We start from the raw sequence: 18,904 nt of genomic DNA on the forward strand, positions 1-18,904 counted from the left end.
AGATAACGAAGAAAATCCTTACAGTAAGTCATCCATAGTCAGAAGAAGAGCAAGAGAAAGAACATTTATGGAACACATACCGTGTTTTTGGTCATGTGCTGGGGACTGGAGATCCAGAGATCAGACATGAATCCTAGTCCTTGAGGAAATCACAGCTTTGTGAAGCAGTAAATATGTGGACACAGATAACCTTGATAAACATCACAAGAGAGGGAGAGAAAACGTTGCAAGTTCCAAGAAGGGAGGCACCCTTCCACCTGGGGTTGTGAGAAGAGGTGGTACAGGAGGTGTCTCCAGGGAAGGATGCGTCTACATGCCAGGAAGGCAAGGGGAGGAAAGGTGCACCAGGAAGAGGAAATGGCAGGGGCAAAGGCATGGCAGTAGGAAAGTGTAGGATGCGGACTAGTTCAGAGAGCCACCCAGCATGACTGGACAAGGGGTTCCGGGGAGGAGAGGTAGGACAGGAGTCTGCGGGGGGAGGCTGGGGTGTTGAATGTGGAGCTGAAGCCATAGCCAACTGGGTGTGGAAAAATAGGCCGGTTTCCCGGGCCCGTTTTCAGGGTGGGTCAGACATGCTTTGTCATCGAGTCCCTTCCTGCAGGTCTGCCTAGCTCCCTCCTCTGTCACTTTGGCATTCTGAACACACAGTGAAATGTCACTCAACACAGCTTGGCACAGAGAGGTGCTCTGTGGCCCAGCACCCTGGCAGAGCAGCAGATGGACAGTGTTCTCCATAGTGTCCTCCAGCTCAGGCCACCTCTGCCTCCAAAGAGAAAACTGGGTCAGGGAGGGATGTGTCCTCCCTCCCACCAGTGAGCCTGTGTGAGGAGGAACGGAGTAGCCTATAGCCAAACGCCCTCCAGGCTCCCTGCAAAGGCTGAGGTCATATGCTGCACCAGGAACCACCACAGCCTGCTGTCCCTCAATCCAGCTGTGGACAGCTGCTCCAGAGCCTGCTGTGGATAAGCATTGGGCAGGCAGAGGGGTGGACAGGCGGATCCACATCAGCCCCGACCCAGAGACAGAGCTCAGTGACTGTGAGCCCTGGTGTCCTTGAGAGCTAGGCTGGGGCTCTGCCTCCTCCTTCCCCACAGCCACCAGCGCAGCTCAGGCCTCATCCCCTCCTGCTTGGACTATTGCTGAAGGTCCCTCTCAGCTTCTGGCCAGAGTGATCCTTTTCAAATATGTCTGATGGTGCCATTCCTCCATTTTGGAAAGCCTTCCATGCTCCGCACCACCTTTGGTAGAGTTTGGAAAGTAGTTATTTGTTGTGATGACCAGAAAAGGCTTCCTGGAGGAGGCAGCAGTCACTGTGGCCAGAACCCTCACCTAGGTAGCTAAGCCAGAGGTATGATAGGAAGAGCCAAGCTCCCACCACTCCACTGATCGAAAATGGGGCCCTCCTCCCTACCTGCCATACTGCCTGAGGTTCCACCATTAAACTCACTTGGATAAAGTTCTGGCAGCCAAGCCAACATGTGAATACATGAGAAAGGGCAGCCTGTGAACAGAACAGTGCTGGTTCTGACATGAGGAGTCAGCTCTAGGAACACAACTCGAAGAGCTGAGACCCAGGAGGGCCCCTCCCACCCTCTATCCTCATGTTCTGATGGAGGACAGAGAATAGATGGGAACGTCCAAAAGACACGATGGCAAAAGTCATCTTCACCAGCTCTTCAGGAACAGCCGAATAGATTCCCACATAGCGTTTGTACTCACAATGATTAATAAAAGCAGCTGCCCCTATTGGGAACTTGCTGTTTTCAGGCATGGTGCCAGCTGCTTTGTAAACATGACCCCCTTAAGCCTTACAACCATCCTGCAAGGGAAGTGTTATTAGCCAAGTTTCACAAGTAGGGAGACTGAGGCTTGGAGAAAGGAGTAACCTTGCCCAAGATACACGCCTACTAGTTGCCATAGAGTCAATTCCAATTCCTGGCAACCCCACGCATGTCAGAAAACCTTAGGGTTTTCAGTGGCTGATTTTTCAGAAGAAGGAGCCTCTGGGTGGACTCAAACCTCTAGCCTTTTGGTTAGCAGGCGGATGCATCGACCATTTGCCCCTCCCAGGGGCTCAAGATCACTTGGCTATAAATGTGAGAGCCGTATTTGAACTCAGTTCTGTCTTAAGCAGCAGGCCAGTCTTCCTTGTGCCTGTCGCACACAGGCTCAGACCCACAGCCTCACATGCGCTCTTCATGAACACGCATCTGTGTGCCCACACACAACACCTGCTCACAGAGTTCAAGAGGGACCGCTTTTCTGTTTCCCACATTTGTTTTATTAGCTGTAGTGTTGTTATTATTAATCCAGCCATGAGGTGTATCATTAAATGGAAGATTGGAGTTGGTTCCCAGATTTGTCAAGAGTAAGAACCCGTTTGAAGACTTGCTTAAAGGGTAGATGTAGCTTGGTTCTAACTGCAACTACCCAGACGAAGCTTCTGGAGTCTTCCCAAGGAGAAAAATCATACAAGTGGTTACAAAGTTAGGCTTTCAAGACTTTAAAGCAAATTAGCCATTAATTGGCCTCTTCTCTATAGGGTCACTATGAGTCTGAATCGAGTCAACAGCATTCAGCAACAATCTCGGTAGCATGAAAATAAAATCTCTTTCTCCAGAAGAGAGTATCAGGAGACATGGGCAAAGTCTGGTTACATCATTTTTCTGAAGAAGTCCTTACTTCACCTTCATTTTTTTTAATAGAATTTATTTTTCAGAACAGTTTTAGATTTACAGAATTACTGTGAAAATAGAACAGAGTCCTTGAAGTCTACCCCACTCCCAGTTTCTCCTGTTATTAACATCTCATGTTAAAAAACTCGAAAACCCGTTGCTGTTGAATTGATTCTGACTCAGAGAGACCCTACCTATAGGACAGAGTAGAACTGCCCCGCTGGGTTTACACGGAGGAGCTGGTGGATTCGAAGGCTGACCTTTTGGTTAGCAGCCAAGCTCTTAACCGCTATGCCACCAGGGCTTCAATTTAGTGTGGTATACATTTGTCACAATTTTTGAACCGATATTGATATGTTATTAACCAAGGCCATACTTTATTCAGATTTCCTTTGTTTTTTCCTAGCGCCCTTTTTCCATTGGAGGATCCTGTCTAGGATACCATATACATTTAGTTGTCATGTCTCCTTAGGCTCCTCTTGGCTGTGACAATTTCTCAGACATTCCTTGCTTTTGATGACCTTGACAGTTTTGAGGAGTATTGCTCAGGTATATTGTAGGGTACCCCTCAATTGGAATTTGATGTTTTTCTCCTGATTAGAATAGGGTTATGGGTTGTCTTAGTTGTCTAGTGCTGTCATAACAGAAATACTACAAGTGGATGGCTTTAACAAAGAGAAATTAATTTTCTCATAGTCTAGTAGGTTACAAGTCCAAATCTAGGGCGTCAGCTGCAGGGGAAGGCTTTCTCTATCTGTTGGCTCTGGAGGAAGATCCTTGTCCTCAATCTTTCCCTGGTTGAGGAGCTTCTCAGGCGCAGGGACCCCAGGTCCAAAGGATGTACTCTGGTTCCTTTGCTGCTTTCTTGGTGGTATGAGGTCCCCAACTCTCTGCTTGCTTCCCTTTCCTTTTACCTCTTGAGAGAGAGAAGGTAGCGCAGGCCACACCCCAGGGAAACTCTCTTTATCTTGGATCAGGGAGGTGACCTGAGTGAGGGTGGTGTTACAATCCCACCCTAATCTTCTCAACAGAAAATTACAATCACAAAATGGAGGACGGCCATACAATACTGAGAATCATGGCTTAACCAAGTTGATACACAAATTTTTGGGGGGGACATAATTCAATCCATGACATGGGTTTTTGAGATCATAAAGTGCCATTTTCATCATGTATCAAGGGTACATGCTATCAACATGACTTATCGCTGTTGATAATGACCTTGATCCTTTGGCCGAAGTAGTGTTTATCAAGTTTCTCCACTGTAAGGTTACCCTCTTTTCCCTCTTCTTTCCATTCTGTACTCTTTGGAAAAGAGTCACTATGCTCAGCTCATACTTAAGGAGTAGGGAGTTATGCTTCCCCTCCTTTAGGGTGGAGTATCTACATAAATTATTTGGAATTCTTTTGCATGGGAGATTTGTCTCTTCTTCCCCGTTTACTAATGTATTCAGTCATGTATTTATGTAAGTCTGTACTCTTAGATTTGGTTATAATCCAGTCCTGCCCTTCTTGTTTTGTCCCTCTTGTTGTTCCAGCTCTGACCACTTGAAGCTCTTTCAGTTGGCTCTGGTGTCCTTTTCACATACCCCATCAACGGGGCCTTTGGGTTGTTTTCTTTTCTTTTTGGGAGGGTGGGAGGCCACGTCCTTATTTTCTGGCACTATAAGATGCCCCAGGCTCATCTTGTATATCTCCTGCCCCAGTTCTAGAATCAGCCATTTCTACAAAGATCCCTGGTTCCTTTAATTGGAGAATGGTATTAGAAACCAAGGAGTCCCTGGGTGGTGCAAACAGTTAAGCACTCAGCTGCGAACTGAAAGGTTGGAGGTTTGAGTCTTACCCAGAAGCACCTTGGAAGAAAGGCCTGGCTACCTACTTCTGAAAAATCAGCCATTGAAAACCCTCTGGAGCACAGTTCTACTCTGATAGACATGGGGTAGCCATGAGTTGGAGTCGACACAATAGCAACTGTTTGATTTGTTTTGTTTTGTTTTGTTTTTTGGTTACTAGAAATCAAGATCTGGGCACTAGGTGTGCTCGTTTCTACTGGGGTGCCATTTCTTTTAGGCTTCCTCAGCAAATAGAGCAAAGAAGCATATGTGTATATAGTAACCCATGGCATGTCTGGAGATATTTCTTTATGTAACCATCTGTCTCTATATTAAGCTAAACATGAGTTCTTACTGTTGTCTCCAACTCTAATCCTTTACCGTTTAGATCATTCTGGGCTCCTCCCCTTGCTTATCTGTAAATTCCCACTCCAACAGTGAGGATGCTGGCTCCCAACAACCATTATCTATTAACTTAAGCGTTTGATTTATCTTCATTTTTAAAATACACTTTATTTTTTTAGAGAAGTTTTAGGTTTACAGAAAAAAAAATGTGCAAAAAGGAGGGAGTTCCCATATACCCTGCTTCTCCCTAATAGTTTCTCCTGTTGTTAACATTTTGCATTAGTGTGGTACATTTTTTATAATTGATGACCCATTATTGATACATTATTAACTAAATTCCATAGTTTATGTTAAGGTTCACTCTTTGTGTTGTACAGTTCTGTAGGTTTTGACAAATGTGTAATGTCATGTATCCAGCATTAAAGTATCATGCCCTTACAATGCCCCATGCTTCACCTGTTTGTCGCTCCCCTTCCCCCTGAACCCCTGGCAGCCACCGATCTTTCTACTGTGTCCATAGTTTTGCCTTTTCCACAGTGTCGTGTAGCTGGACTCATACAGGATGTAGCTTTTTCAAACTGGCTTCTTTTACTTAGCAGTGCACATTTTGGGTTCCTCTATGTCTTTTCATGGCTTGATAGCTTCTTTCTTTTTCGCAAATGCTCCATCGTGTGGACGTACTACAGTTTGTTTATCCCTTCATCTGTCGAAGGGCATCTTGGTTGCTTCCAGTTTCTGGTAGTTATGAACAAAGCTGCTACGAACATTCCTGTGCAGGTTTTTGTGTAGACATGAGTTTTCAGTTCATTTGGGGAAATACCCAGAAGCATGATTGCTGGATCGCATGGTGAGACTATGTTTAGCTTTGTAAGAAACTTCCAGACTGTCTGCCAAAGTGGCTGTACTATTTTGCATCCCCAGCAGCAAGGAATAAGTGTCCCTGCTGCTCCACATCCTTCCCAGGATTTGGTGTCGTCAGTGTTTTGGATTTGGGCCCTTCTGATAGGTGTGTGTAGTGGTATCCGATTGTTTTAATCTGCAGTCACCTAAAGACATATGACGTTGAGCATCTTTTCATATGTGTGTTTGCCATCTGTGTGTTTTCTTTGGTGAAGTGTCTGTTCAGATCTTTTGCTTATTTTTAAATTGGATTGTTTGTCTTCTTGTTGTTGAGTTTTAAGAGTTCCTTGTTTATTTCTGGATACAATATTTTGCAAAAGTTTTCTCCCAGCCTGTGGCTTGGCTTTTCATTCTCTTAACAGTGCCTTTCACAGAGCAGAAGTTTTTAATTGTAATAAATTTCAACTTAACAACTTTTTCTTTTATGGATTGTGCTTGTAGTGTCATATCTGAACACTCATTGCCAAACCCAAAGCCACCTAGATATTCTCCTCTGTTGTCTTCTAGAAATTGTATAGCGCTGCATTTAACGTTTAGTTCTGTGATCCATTTTCAGATAATTTTTGTGAAAGGCAATAAGCTCTGTCTAGATTCATTTTTCACATATGGATGTCCAGTTGTTCCAACACCATTTGTTGAAAAGACTATCCTTTTTCTATTGAATTGCTTTTGCTCCTTTGTCAAAAAAAAATCAATTGACTATATTTGTGTGGATATATTTCTCAGATTCCTAATCTGTTTCACTGATCTATTTGTCACTTCTTTCACCAATACCACACCGTCTTGATCACTGTGCCTTTATAGTAACTATTGAAGTCAGGTAGTGTCAGTTCTCCAAATTTGTTCTTATTCAGTATTGTGTTGGCTATTCTGAGTCCTTTGCCATTCCATATAAACTTTAGAATCAGTGTGTCACTATCTGTAGAATAATTTGCTGGGATTTTGATTGGTATTGCATTGAATCTGTAGATCTTATTGGGAAGAATTGATGTCTTGATAATATAAGTCTTCTTATCTTCATTGTTGAGAGGTTATTTTTCCCTAGATATAGAAATCTGGATTGACCAATGTTTTTCTTTCAGAATTTTATAGATGCCACTCCATTGTCTTCTTGCTTGAATAGTTTCTGATGAGAAGGCTGATGTAATTTTTATCTTTCTCTTTATGTAACGTGTCATTTTTTCTGGCTCCTTCAGGATCTTCTCTTTATATTTGATTTTTAGCAGTTTGACTATGATGTATCTACTTGTGTATGTGTGGGGTTTTGGGGGGACAGAGGGTGATGTTTATCCTAATGTGATTCTTGAGCTTCTTGAATCTGTGATTTGTTGTCTTTCATTAATTTTGGAAATTTCCAGCCATTATCTCCTCATGTATTTCTGATGCCCTATTCTTTCTGTCTTTTTTTTTTTGTGTGTATGTGGGACTCCATTTACACATACATTGGATTATTTTATACTGTCCCACTGCTCTTGGATACTCTATTCTTTTTTCCCTAACTCTTTGTGTTTCGGTTTGGATAATCTCTACTGATGTATCTTCAAGTGAATCAATTATTTCCTCAGCTGTGTTCAGATTGCTGCTAAGCCTGTCAAAGGAATTCTTCACTTCTGATATGTGTTTTTTATTTACAACGTTTCCATTTGACTTTTATAGCTTCCATCTCTGTTGAAATGCTATGCCTGTTCATACATGTTGTTCACCTTTTCTGCTAGATCCTTTAACATGTTATTTACACTTATTTTAAAGTCCCTATCTGAAAGTTCCAACATCTGTGTCACCTCTCAGTCTTGTTTTGTTGAATGGTTTATCTCTGGACAATGAATTTTTGTTGGTGGTGTTTTTTTTTTTCTTCTGTTTTTCTGTTTCCCATAATTTTCCATTGAATGCCAGATATTATTATATAGAAGAACTGTAGAGACAGGTAAATAGTATTTATACCTAGAAGTGGTTGCCATTAGTGTGGAGGCTTGAGTCAGTCTAGTCAGTAGTTGAGCTGGGTCTGGGTTTTGTTATTACCTTCAGTGCTCCACAGATTTCATGTTCCTCTGGCAGTGGGCTGATGCCACCTTGTGCTTCTTGTGGATCTTACAGTGCTGGGAGTTTTTCTCATGTTTCTGCTCCATCCTCAGCATTTAACAACCTCTGCACCACAGAAGAGATCTCATTTCTCTCCATGTTCTTCCCCCTCTCAGAGGTAGACCACTATTTCTTATTATCGGTATTAGGCTTATATGGTGGGCACAAGGGAGATTTCTCAGTTCTCCTGGACAAACCTGAGTCTTAAGTAGGGCCAGTGGGCCAGGCTCTCTCAGCATTCCTATACCACCCCTCCATGGCAGCCAGACTGTGCCTCGTAACTGTCTTGGACCATTTCTGCCCCTCCCAGCAGTAGCTGAACTCTGTTTTGTACTGGGCCCAAGGCATTTCCTCCTGCTCTCCTAGGGGCAGACAGCTTTTGCTTCCACCTTTTCTCCAGAACTATAGTAACTGTGCCTGGACTCTGGGGGTGGGAGCATTTCCTGAGCTTTCCCAATGGCTGATGCCTTTTTGCTTTGTATGGGAGAGGGGTGTGGATGGGGTTCTGTGCCAGCCCCGGAGTGGCAGCCTGCATGCCTGTACCACCAAAGGGGGCTCTTTCTGGCCTCCTGCCCTGCCCCCAGTCATCCTTGTGAGCACTGGGTGGAGACTCATAGAAAAGAGCTTGCAAATGAGTACAGATGTCACTCATATCCAGGACTGCCTGATGTTCTAAACCATCACACCAGCCACACTTGACCTTTACAAATTCATTAACATTTTATCTGCTTTTTTTTCACCGTCTATTATGCTGACCACCTCTTCCTCCTGTGTATTACCAAAGGTGCCACAGCTCTTTGCTGGTGTCTCCGTGGAGGGGCTTGTCATTCTCTGAAATTCCATTCATTTGGTTGCCTGGTAACCTCAGCTGTCTGATAGGCTTAAGAAAAGTTATGATTTTTTAGATTATCTGGCTTTTTCTCATTGTTAGCATGGGAGCAGTGTTCTCTTGCAGCTTTCTACATCATAAGCGGAAGCAGAACTGTTATAGATTTTAATGGGTAGGATTTTATGCTCAAAATCATGGCCAACATAAAGGATTTTTCAAGGCAATTTCGCTACATACAATTTTTACCTTATTAGCTGATGTTAGAACCCAACCCTGCATCAGGTTCAAGGGACTCCTGTCCCACAGGGTCTTACAAGGCACATAAAGTGTCTGGCACAGGGCTTGGCACACAGTAAGTTCTCAGTACATGGTTATAATAGTTATGTTTAGTATTACGGGGTGCTGTGCAGAGAGGAGCAGGAGGTGTGCTACCTTACAGGCACTTTTAGTGCCTTGTAAGAGAGGGAAGCATATCACCTTACATATTTAAGATAAGCCAACAGGGACTGACAAGGAATTCCCAGACACACTTATTTTCCTAGCCACGAGGCACCAAGAGGCACCGAACCAGCTTCCTCCAAAGCTGGTGCGTTGGGTTGGTTACTCTCCTTCCAAGGTTTCACCCAGGGCTGGAAGCCAGGAGAGACAGTCTGGCCTTGGGCATCTGTTGCCCCTGATTCCTGAAGTTTGACGCAGCAGACCTTATGATGAACACAGGCGTAGAGCATGGGTGGTTGCCCGGAGACAAAGAGGTCTAGGCCGGCACAGAGAGGCCAAGTGACCATCCCTGTGGCACACAGAAAGGTGGTGGTGTCGGGACCTAGGTCTGGAGGGACTTGCCTGATTGTAGACAGCTCAGAGCTTGGCATCCTACAGAGCTGGGCACAAGTCTCAGTCCTGCCACTGACAAGAGGTGAGATTTTGAGAAGGCCTTTCTGAGCTCCATTTCCCTCCTCTGAGCGGAAGCACTGCCACCCCTTGCAGAGAAGATAAGACCCCTTGACCTGACCATCTCCCCCTTTCCCTGCTCTTGCCCACAGGAAAATCTGCAGAAGCTGGTCCACATTGAGCACAGTGTCCGGGGCCAAGGGGATCTCCTCCAGCCAGGAAGGGTGAGTGCTGCCATGGGCAGGGGCAGAGGGCGGACAGGCTGGCAAGCAGGCGAGGCTCCGATAAGCCCCATTGTTCAGCTGGGCTGGCCCCAGACAGGCCTGGCTGCAGGTGCTGTTTACCCATGGAGGGAGGGAGGGAGGGACGCTGGCTCTCCCGGGCTCACCCAGACCCATCGGCTGCCTCCACTGGGGTTTTCCACACAGGCATCTGTTCCCTGGGCATGCCGGTTGGGTTCAGTGCTCCCTAGAGTCACTGGGAAAGCAGGAAAACTCTCTCTCAAGAGCATCTTAAAAATAACATTTTTCAAGAGACAAGTTTACCCACTTCTAAGCTTCCAGATGGAAAGCAAAAACTCAGTTCAATAAATGGTCAAAAATATGTTCATTACCTGCTATAGCCCATGAAGTACAAGAGATAAAGGGATAAAAGATTGTGCTTAGGAGATTTCATTCCAAGTTAGCACGGATTTCACTAGCCTAGGATATTCTGGCCTGGGTTGTCAGTTCAGTTAAATATTAAGTACCCCTTTGTGTCCTCCAGAATTAAGGAAGGGCCCTGCCGCAGCTGTTCACAGGTCGTCAGCTGTTCTAGCAAACCTTCAGAGGCTCTGTTGTGAATGGTTTCTCTCCTCCTGGTGGCAGACCAGGGAGGGAGTCATTGTTCGGACCACTCTGTGGCCAAAACAGTGCCTGGGGCCTGGTACAATACCTGGCAGACTGCTCCTGGAAGGCCAAGATGCCTCACTACCTTCCGTGGCTGCTCTCGCATACATGGAGCAGCTCTTATAAGCTGGAAATTCACCCACAAGCTGGTCTCTGATACTCTGGGAGTCATTACAATTTAAGTTCTTCACTCAGGGGCTTCTCTCCCCTGTCCCTGGCATCGAGGGGAAATGTTGCCCCCAACCCCCAACACGCGCGCGCGCGCGCGCGCGCGCGCGCACACACACACACACACACACTCTCCTTGGGACAGCTCGGGGAATCGGCCCGGTCACCGAGCTTTGCTTCTTTCCCCGCAGGAGTTTCTGAAGGAAGGGACGCTGATGAAAGTAACAGGAAAAAATAGACGTCCCCGACACCTGTTTTTAGTAAGTACCTGGCCCCCAAACCATGTCCCAGAGCTGTCAAGTTCTGTGAAACCTTCTCGGGCCAACACTCGGGAACAGCTGGGAGGGGGAGGAAGGGTAGAGCGGAGTCTTCAGGATCATTCTGTACGGCTGAGCTTTCCCAGAAGCCGAGAGCGGAACCCTAGGAAACCACAAACCATCATTCATTTACTATTAGAATGATTTTGAGGGGAATGTTGCTAAAACGTAATTACCCCGTCTCTGCCTTCAACATCGGAAAACCAGGAAATTCTGAAACTGGGAATAACTGTCTGGTTCAACTGCCTTGTTTAACACGTGGAAAAACCGAGGCCCAGAGAGGGAGGCTGATTTGGCCAAGTCCCCAGCATGTTGTTGGCAGAGCCCCAGAAGGAGACCCAGGACTGTGACCGCTGTCCAGCACTTGCCCCGCTGCTCAGGAGACTGAGTGTAATCTAACGTTTTTGATGGTTTACAGCCAGGACCTCGAATACCAGGGAGTGTCTGGGCTCATGGTGTATAAATTGTCAACGTCAGTGACTGCTGAGCCAGAAGCAGCTCTTTGCCTCAAACCTATGACCCCAAGTTGCTATGCTTTATAAGTTCTTCCGTCTGCTGAGTGTAATTTTTCTCTCCACTCTTTCACTTGTAGTTGTCATTCCTTGTTATTGTCAGTAATGGCTGCCTCTAACGACCTCTCAGACTTTCTGTCTACTCAGTTAGAATTGTGTGTAAAGTGATAGTAGGTTGTGAGTGTGGGTGTAAGAACTCTCTTGGTTTCGGATATTTGCTGAGCGCCTTCTCTGTGCTGGGTGCTGGAAACAAAGAGATAAAAGTCACATTCCCTCCCCTCAACCTTTATAGTGATGGGAGAAAGAAACCATTGTAAATATGAAGTTAGGAGGATGCTATGGAGGGAGTCGCAGGGAACCATGTGAGCAAAGAGGACTAAGGAGAGTCAGAGAACAAAAAGAAGGTGAACAATATAACATCAGCAGCTGACATTTATTGAGTCTTTACTGGGTGCCACGTACTATGCCAGGAGGCAGTGAGAGAGTTCCGGGGTACAACTCTTGCCTTTCAGTCAGGAGACCGGGTTCAGTTCTCAGATAATGTAGCTCAAGTACAGCCACCATCCGTCTGTCAGTGGAGGCTTGCATGTTGTTATGATGCTCAACAGGTTTCAGCGGAGCTTCCAGACTTAAGATGGACTAGGAAGAAGGGCCTGGTGATCTACTTCCAAAAATCAGCCAGTGGACACTACGGATCACAACGGTCCGATCTGCAGCCAATCATGGGGATGGTGCAGGACCAGGCAGCATCTCATGATATTGTGCACGGGGTCACCATGAGTCAGGGGCTGACTCAGCAGCGGCTAACAGCAACAACGCCCTGTGCTAAGTGTTTTGTGTGTTTCCTGGATAAAGTGATACCTGAACTAAGCCCTGAAGGAGATTGGGAGTTTGTCATGTACACGAAGGAAGGGCATTTTCAGATAGAGGGAAGCATGGTATGTGTGGGGGACCACTGTGAATCTGTGAAATCTTTCTCTGCAGATGGTTGGGCCATTCAGCTCATAAGACAGCCATACCCCATATGGACCTTCCCCAGAGGGGGCCACGTGGGAGCTGAGTTTCAGGGAGGGCTAATGGTGCTGAGTAGCTCACCATTCACGGGAGCTTCAGAAGTCCTGAACCTGGCCAGAAAGGGGGGAGTCCGTAGCTACGCTAGCCTCAGTGGCTTCTTTCCTGAGGCCCAGGCTCAGTGGGCCCCTCTGCCCGGTAGGAAGCACGTGGTGAACCAAGCTGAGTCCCTCCCTCTGCTCCCCCTAAAAGAGCTCTCTCTCCCCTCCCGTGATGATCCCTGTGCTCTGCCTGGCTGGTGCTGCAGTGCAAGGGGGAGCTTTGGCTGTAGACAAGAGGAGATTAGACCCCCGGGAGGCCCCAAGAAAGGAATCTGAGGGCCACGCAGTGCACAGTCCAGATTGAAGTTCTCAGAAGGATCGTAAAGCTCCCAACAGATGCTTGCATCCCTTTCTCTAAGTAGTTTTGTTTTTAATATAGATAATATAAAATTTGCATTTTCATTTTTTTAACCAGACAATTCAGTGGCATTAATGATATTCACAGTGTTCCTCAATCACCACCTGTATATGTTTATAAAACTTTTTCATCATCTCTAGGTAGTTTTTTGAATTCCGCTTACATACCTCTGGTGATGGGGAGCTCACTGTCTGTTGTAGCAATCATTCATTTCACAACTCCTTTTTGGTCTCTTGTGTGCCAGGATCTCTGCTGGGTTTGTAGACCTGGTCCTTGCCATGTTGTGGATCTTAGGATCCAGTGGGGAAAGGAGTCCCCTGTTCCATGTTAACCAGTTACTGTCGAGTTGACTCTGACTCACGGCAACCCCGTGTGTGTCAGAGTAGAATGACACGCCATAGGGTTTTCAGTGGCTGATTTTTCAGAGGTAGATCGCCAGGCCCTTCTTCTGAGGCATCTCTTGGTGGACTCTAATCTTTCCGTTAGTAGCCAAGCGCGTTAACTGTTTGTACCACCCAGAGACTCCTGTTCCATGTTAGATGAGACTAAATATTTGAAAACTCTTTTTATTGAAGAGAAAGCTGTCTCCCTCAATTTAGGGATATCAATGCGATAATCCTCACAGCTGGGCCAATGAGCAGCATCATGATAAACAGAAAAGATTGAAGTTGTCAAGGATCTCATTTTACTTGGATCTGCAGTCAACATCCATGAAGCAACAGTCAAGAAATCAAACAACATATTGCACTGGGCCAATCTGCTGAAAAAGACCTCTTTAAAGTTTTAAAAAACAAAGATGTGACTTGGAGAACTAAGGTGCACCTGACCCAAGCAAGCCGTGGTGTTCAGTCGCCTCATATGCATGCGAAAGCTGGACAGTGAATAAGGAAGACCAAAGAAGAACTGATGCCTTTGAATTGTGGTTTTGGCAAAGAATATTGAATATACCATGGACTGCCAGAAGAGTGAACAAACCCCTCAAGGGTTTTTCCTTCCTCTCGCCATTCCTCCCTCCCTCCCTCCGTCTCTCCTTCCCTCCCTGCTTTCCTCCCTTAACTATACTTTATCAAGGTTGAATTTATGTACGGTTGTTGCTAGCTGCCATCAAGTTGGCTCCAACTCATGGCGATCCCACATACAACAAAATGAAGTGTTGGCTAGTCCTGCACCGCCTTCACGATCACTGGTACGATCGAGTCCATTGTTGCAGCCACTCTGTGTTTTGAGAGTCTTCCAGCCTAGGGGGCTCATCTTCCAGCACTGTGTCAGACAGTGTTCTGTTGTGATCCATAGGGTTTTTATCAGCTAACACTCAGAGGTAGATCACTGGGCTTCTTCCTTCTCTGGCTTAGTCTGGAAGCTCCACTGAAACCTGTCCACCATAGGTGACCCTGCTGGTATTTGAAATACTGCTGGCATAGCTTCTGGCATCACAGCAACACGCAGGCCACCACAGTACAACAAACTGATACACCAATCTTAAGTGATTATGTCAGTGCATTTTGACAAATGTATATCGGCATGTAATCACAACCAGGCTCAAGATATAGAACATTCCCAGCCCCCTAGAAAGTTCCTTGGTGCTCCTTCTCAGTTACTTTTCCCCACCCCCAACCCAGGCAGTCACTGGCCTGATTTCTGCCCCTATCAATGAGTTTTGTCTGCTCCAGAACTTCATAAAAATGTGATCCAGTGTGCACTCTTTTGCGTCTGGCTCCTTTCACGCAGCGAGTTGGAGATTCAGCTGAAACAGGGCAGGGTCAGGATTGACAGCTCCTGCGCCATCCTGAGGGTGACAACATCCTTCAGACTTTACACCTTCCAGCTAAGCAGAAACTCTCCGAAGGAGGGAGTTGTGTGTATCTGCAGTTCATGCCTTTTGACTGCTGAGGAATATTCCGTTGTGTGGATGGACCACGGTTTGGTTATCCACGTACCTGTTGCTAGACATTTGGGCTGTTTCCAGCTTGGTGCTCTTAAGAATAAAGCTGCTGCGAACACTCTTTAGAAGACTCTCTGCAGGTATGAACATTGATTCCTAGGAGCGGAATTAGGGGGAAGGGGCTCATGTATTAACACAGAGTGCTGTTCCATGTAGGGCAGCTGCTGTCACTATGAGCAGGACCGAGCAAGAGGGGGCTCTGACAGCTCCTCGGATCCAGCCACGCCCCCTAGTTTACATATTGTTTACATATTACCCTGTGGAAATGCTAGATGCCTTCGCACCCCAAGGCTGAGTGACTCCCCCGCTGACAGAAGCCCAGGGCAGCCTTCTGGGAGCAGGCGCCTTCTGACTGGGCTTTCCCTCCCCGCAGATGAGCGATGTGCTTCTCTACACTTACCCCCAGAAGGATGGCAAGTACCGGCTGAAGAACACCTTGGCGGTGGCCAGCATGAAGGTAATGCCTGGTGCTAGGTACCTCGGGGTGGGGTGGGGAGAACCTCCAGGGAAGAGGAGATCCTGGAGAGGGTAGTACCCAAGGAGAGGAAGGAATGCTAGGGGAGAAGAGGATCCTGGGGTGGAGGGTCCTCAGGGAGGAGGAAACGGTGCTAAATTGTGGGTTACGGTGAGTTTATGCTACAGGTGGTCCAGGGAGAGGGGAAGGTGTGGGAGGACTTCCTGGAGAAGGGGAGCTAAGCCCTTTAAAGTGGATGATATTTGAACACATGGGGAAGGGAGAGAGGGAAGGGCATTCTAGGAGTAGGAAAATGCCTGAGGAAAGGCTTGGAGGTAGGAAACAAGCAGGGGTTTGGCCAGTATTTATAGGACAAAGGTAAGAGAGATGCCAGCCCTGCTGAAAGTCTTGTGGGTGAGGCTGGAGACACAGGAGGGGGCCTGGCCATGGGGGGCCTAGCTCAGAGCAACTTGATTCCAGGAACAGGGATGGTTGGGAGCTAACGGGGACTCTTTGTAACTTAAAAAAAAAAAAAAAGTTATAGTGGTAAAACATATAACATAAAATTCGCCATTTTAACCATTTTAAGTGTATAATTCAGCAGCATTGATGACGTTCAAATGTTGTAAAGTTGTCACCTCCATCTATTTCCAAAACTTTTCATCACCCCAAGCAGATCCTCTGAACGCATTAAGCGATAGCTTCCCATTCCTACTACTCCCATTCCCCTTCTCCACAAGCCCCTGGCAACTTGGAATCTACTTGCTGTCTCTATGAATTTACCTATTCTAGATATTTTTTATAAGTGGAACCTTGCAATATATGTCTTTTTGTGACTGACTTATTTCACTCAGCATAATGTTTTCAAGGTTCATCCATGTTGTGGTATGTACCAGGCCTTCCTTTCTCTTTATGGCTGAGTGACATTCCACTGTGTGGATGTACCACGTTTTGTTTATCCATTCATCTGTTGATGGACACGTGAGTGGTTTCCACCTTTTGGCGATTGTAAATAACGGTGCCGTGAACACTGGTGAACAAATAATCTGTTTGAGTCCTTGCTTTCAGGTCTCTTGGGTATATACCTTGGGGGGGAATTGTTGGATCATATGGTAGTTCTACGTTTAAGTTTTTGAGGAGTTGCCAAGTTGTTTTCTACAGCAGCTGCACCATTTTCCATGCCCACCAGCAATGGATGAGGGTTCCAGTTTCTCTACATCTTCGCCAACACTTGCTGTTTTCTGTTTTTCTGATTACAGTCATCATCCTAGTCAGGGAGACATGGTCTCTCATTGTGTGATAGGTATTCTCAAGGGGACATTAATTCTGGCACCGGATGGGGATGGTGTCAGAGGGGAAAACTGAGGTGGAAGAAGATATCAGAGGGTTGCTGTTATTTCTGAGGGCTGAGGTTGGGATGGTGCGGAGAGCTATAGGAGGCATTTTGGGGTCTCTCATCCCTGTAGGCTCTTTTACACGAAGAAGGGGAAGACAGAAGCACTTTTCTTAGCAGGAAGTCTTGTTCCTTTTTTAACCAGAGTTTCTACTTAGGAGCCTTTTAAAGAAGGCTGTGGAGACAGTGGTCGTTGGTAGTCACACGTCCAGCACGCCTGTTCACCCAGAGGCTGCTGAGGTGGCCATCCCAGGGCTGGAGGGGGTGGCAGAGGGCCATTTCAGCAGCCAGGGCCCACCCACAGCATCTGTCATCAGAGAAAAGTTTGCCCTTTACAGATGAGGAAACTCACCTCAGAGGGGAAGTGGCTCCAGGAGAAGAATTGTCTGTGGCCACCCCCTTCCTCCCCACCCTGATGGGGCTGCTTGCTGTTGGTTTTCAGGTCAGCCGTCCTGTACTGGAGAAAGTGCCCTATGCTTTAAGGATCGAGACTTCTGAGTCCTGCCTGACCCTGTCTGCAAGGTACAGGGAGGTGGGAGGGAGGGCCTAGAATATAAAATGGCAAATTTAAAGGTAGAAAGGTCTGGAATAACAAATGCCAGATAGGTCACCTTTTTTATTTTTGTAACCTTTGGGATCAGAATTTTTTTTTTCTTCTTCAGAGTTTCTTAACCACCTTTGGGTCACAAGCCCCTTAGAGAATCTGATAGAACTATGGCTTCACTCTGCAGAAGAACGTGCTTACACATAAAATTTTATATATAACTTCAGGGGCTTCTAGAGCCCATTGTTGAAATATAACAATATCTAACTTTATCAACAGTTTATCTCTTCACAGATTATTGGATCTTTACAGCAATCCAAAAATAAAAAATGAGTGAACGCTTTTCCATTATCTTTCCCAGCTTGAGGGTGGGGAGGGAAGAAAATATGGCCTTCCTACTAGGAAAAAAAAAACAATCGTCATCAAGGCAACCCTGGCTCATGGCAACCCCATTTATGCATCAGAGTAGAACTGTGCTCCGTAGGGTTTTCAATGGCCGATTTTTTGGAAGTAGATTGCTGGACCTTTCTTCTGAGATGCCTTCCTTGGTGCACTCGAACCGCCAGCCTTGCGGTTAGCAGCTGAGCGCATTAACCGTTTGCACCAGCCGGGGGCTTCTGCTAGAAGTGTCTGCATTCCCTCCAGTCCCTCAGGTTTCCGAGGGTTCCCTCATAGCTCACTCACAGCTTCCCCTGGTCCCCTTTCAGGGCAAGACAAGCTCTTGGATGCACAGAAACCAGGGTGGTGTGGGCCCTGATGGGGGCAACTCTTCAGTCAGGGCCAGGCGTGGTGGGGGTTGGGACTGGGTTCCAGTGTCTCTGCCAGTGTATGACCATGGGGTGAGCAGAGATATCCCTAGTGGGTGTCTGTGTCCTGCTGGATGTATGTGGTGGTTCTGGGTGCAAAAGAGGACACACACACTCTCACACTCACTCTCGTAGATGGATCTATTCATAAAGCTTTTATTAGCACCTCCTCAATGCCAGATGCTTTGCTGAGAACACAAAAAGGCTGGTAGGAGAGTTGTAACCTGGCTATAATGCAGAACAGTAACTGCTGTGACACAGTAAATCTGTAAGAGCTGGAACTTGACAGGACTGCCACATTTTTCCAGGTCTCGCAGGTTTTTCTCCTTTGACAGGGTGCAGTCACCACTCCTGTCACTCTCTACTTAGTGGGAAATACTTGAGTTTTCTTTCTCTGACAGGTTTCCACCTCACACAGATTCCAGCTTTTGCAGGTGTTACTGTAGTTAGTAAGAGTGATGTACTGAACACCTGTTGGGTCTCAGGCATGGTGCTGAGCACTTTGCAAGTGTTCCCTCCTCTGATCCTTGTCAGCACCCTGGGAGGCCAGGATCACAGCCAGTTTCAGGAATGGGGCGTTGTGGCCTAGCTAGGGGTCCGTACAGCTATGTGAGGCAGGACTGGGGGTGACCCCAGGACTTTCACTCAGAGCTCTCACCCAGTACAGTTTACTGCCCCAGGGGCTAGAAGGTGTACTGGGAATTCGGAGGAGGGGGTTGCTGGGCTGGTCTCCGTGGCCTCTCCTCACGTCTTGGTAAAGTCAGGGGCATGAGGAAGCCTGGTGTATAGTTTCTGCTTGCCCAGCTAGAGGGTGGTAACTGACCACACTACAGCCTTCAGGTGGGCCTGTCCATCTCCCCCAG

The 18,904-nt window shown here is 46.6% G+C and overlaps 1 protein-coding gene across 1 annotated transcript in view; it reads left to right on the forward strand.

Moving 5' to 3' along the window:
• FGD5 (FYVE, RhoGEF and PH domain containing 5) overlaps nucleotides 1-18,904 on the forward strand; it is a 78,396-nt gene that overhangs the window by 46,096 nt on the left and 13,396 nt on the right. The window contains exons 9-12 of the mRNA XM_023547872.2: nucleotides 9,701-9,772; nucleotides 10,795-10,863; nucleotides 15,218-15,301; nucleotides 17,134-17,213. Of these exons, the coding sequence (XP_023403640.2) occupies nucleotides 9,701-9,772; nucleotides 10,795-10,863; nucleotides 15,218-15,301; nucleotides 17,134-17,213 (305 nt within the window). The remainder of the gene's footprint in view (nucleotides 1-9,700; nucleotides 9,773-10,794; nucleotides 10,864-15,217; nucleotides 15,302-17,133; nucleotides 17,214-18,904) is intronic.

Source organism: Loxodonta africana, chromosome 22 (genome assembly GCF_030014295.1).
Source record: "Loxodonta africana isolate mLoxAfr1 chromosome 22, mLoxAfr1.hap2, whole genome shotgun sequence".
Lineage (NCBI taxonomy): Eukaryota > Metazoa > Chordata > Mammalia > Proboscidea > Elephantidae > Loxodonta > Loxodonta africana.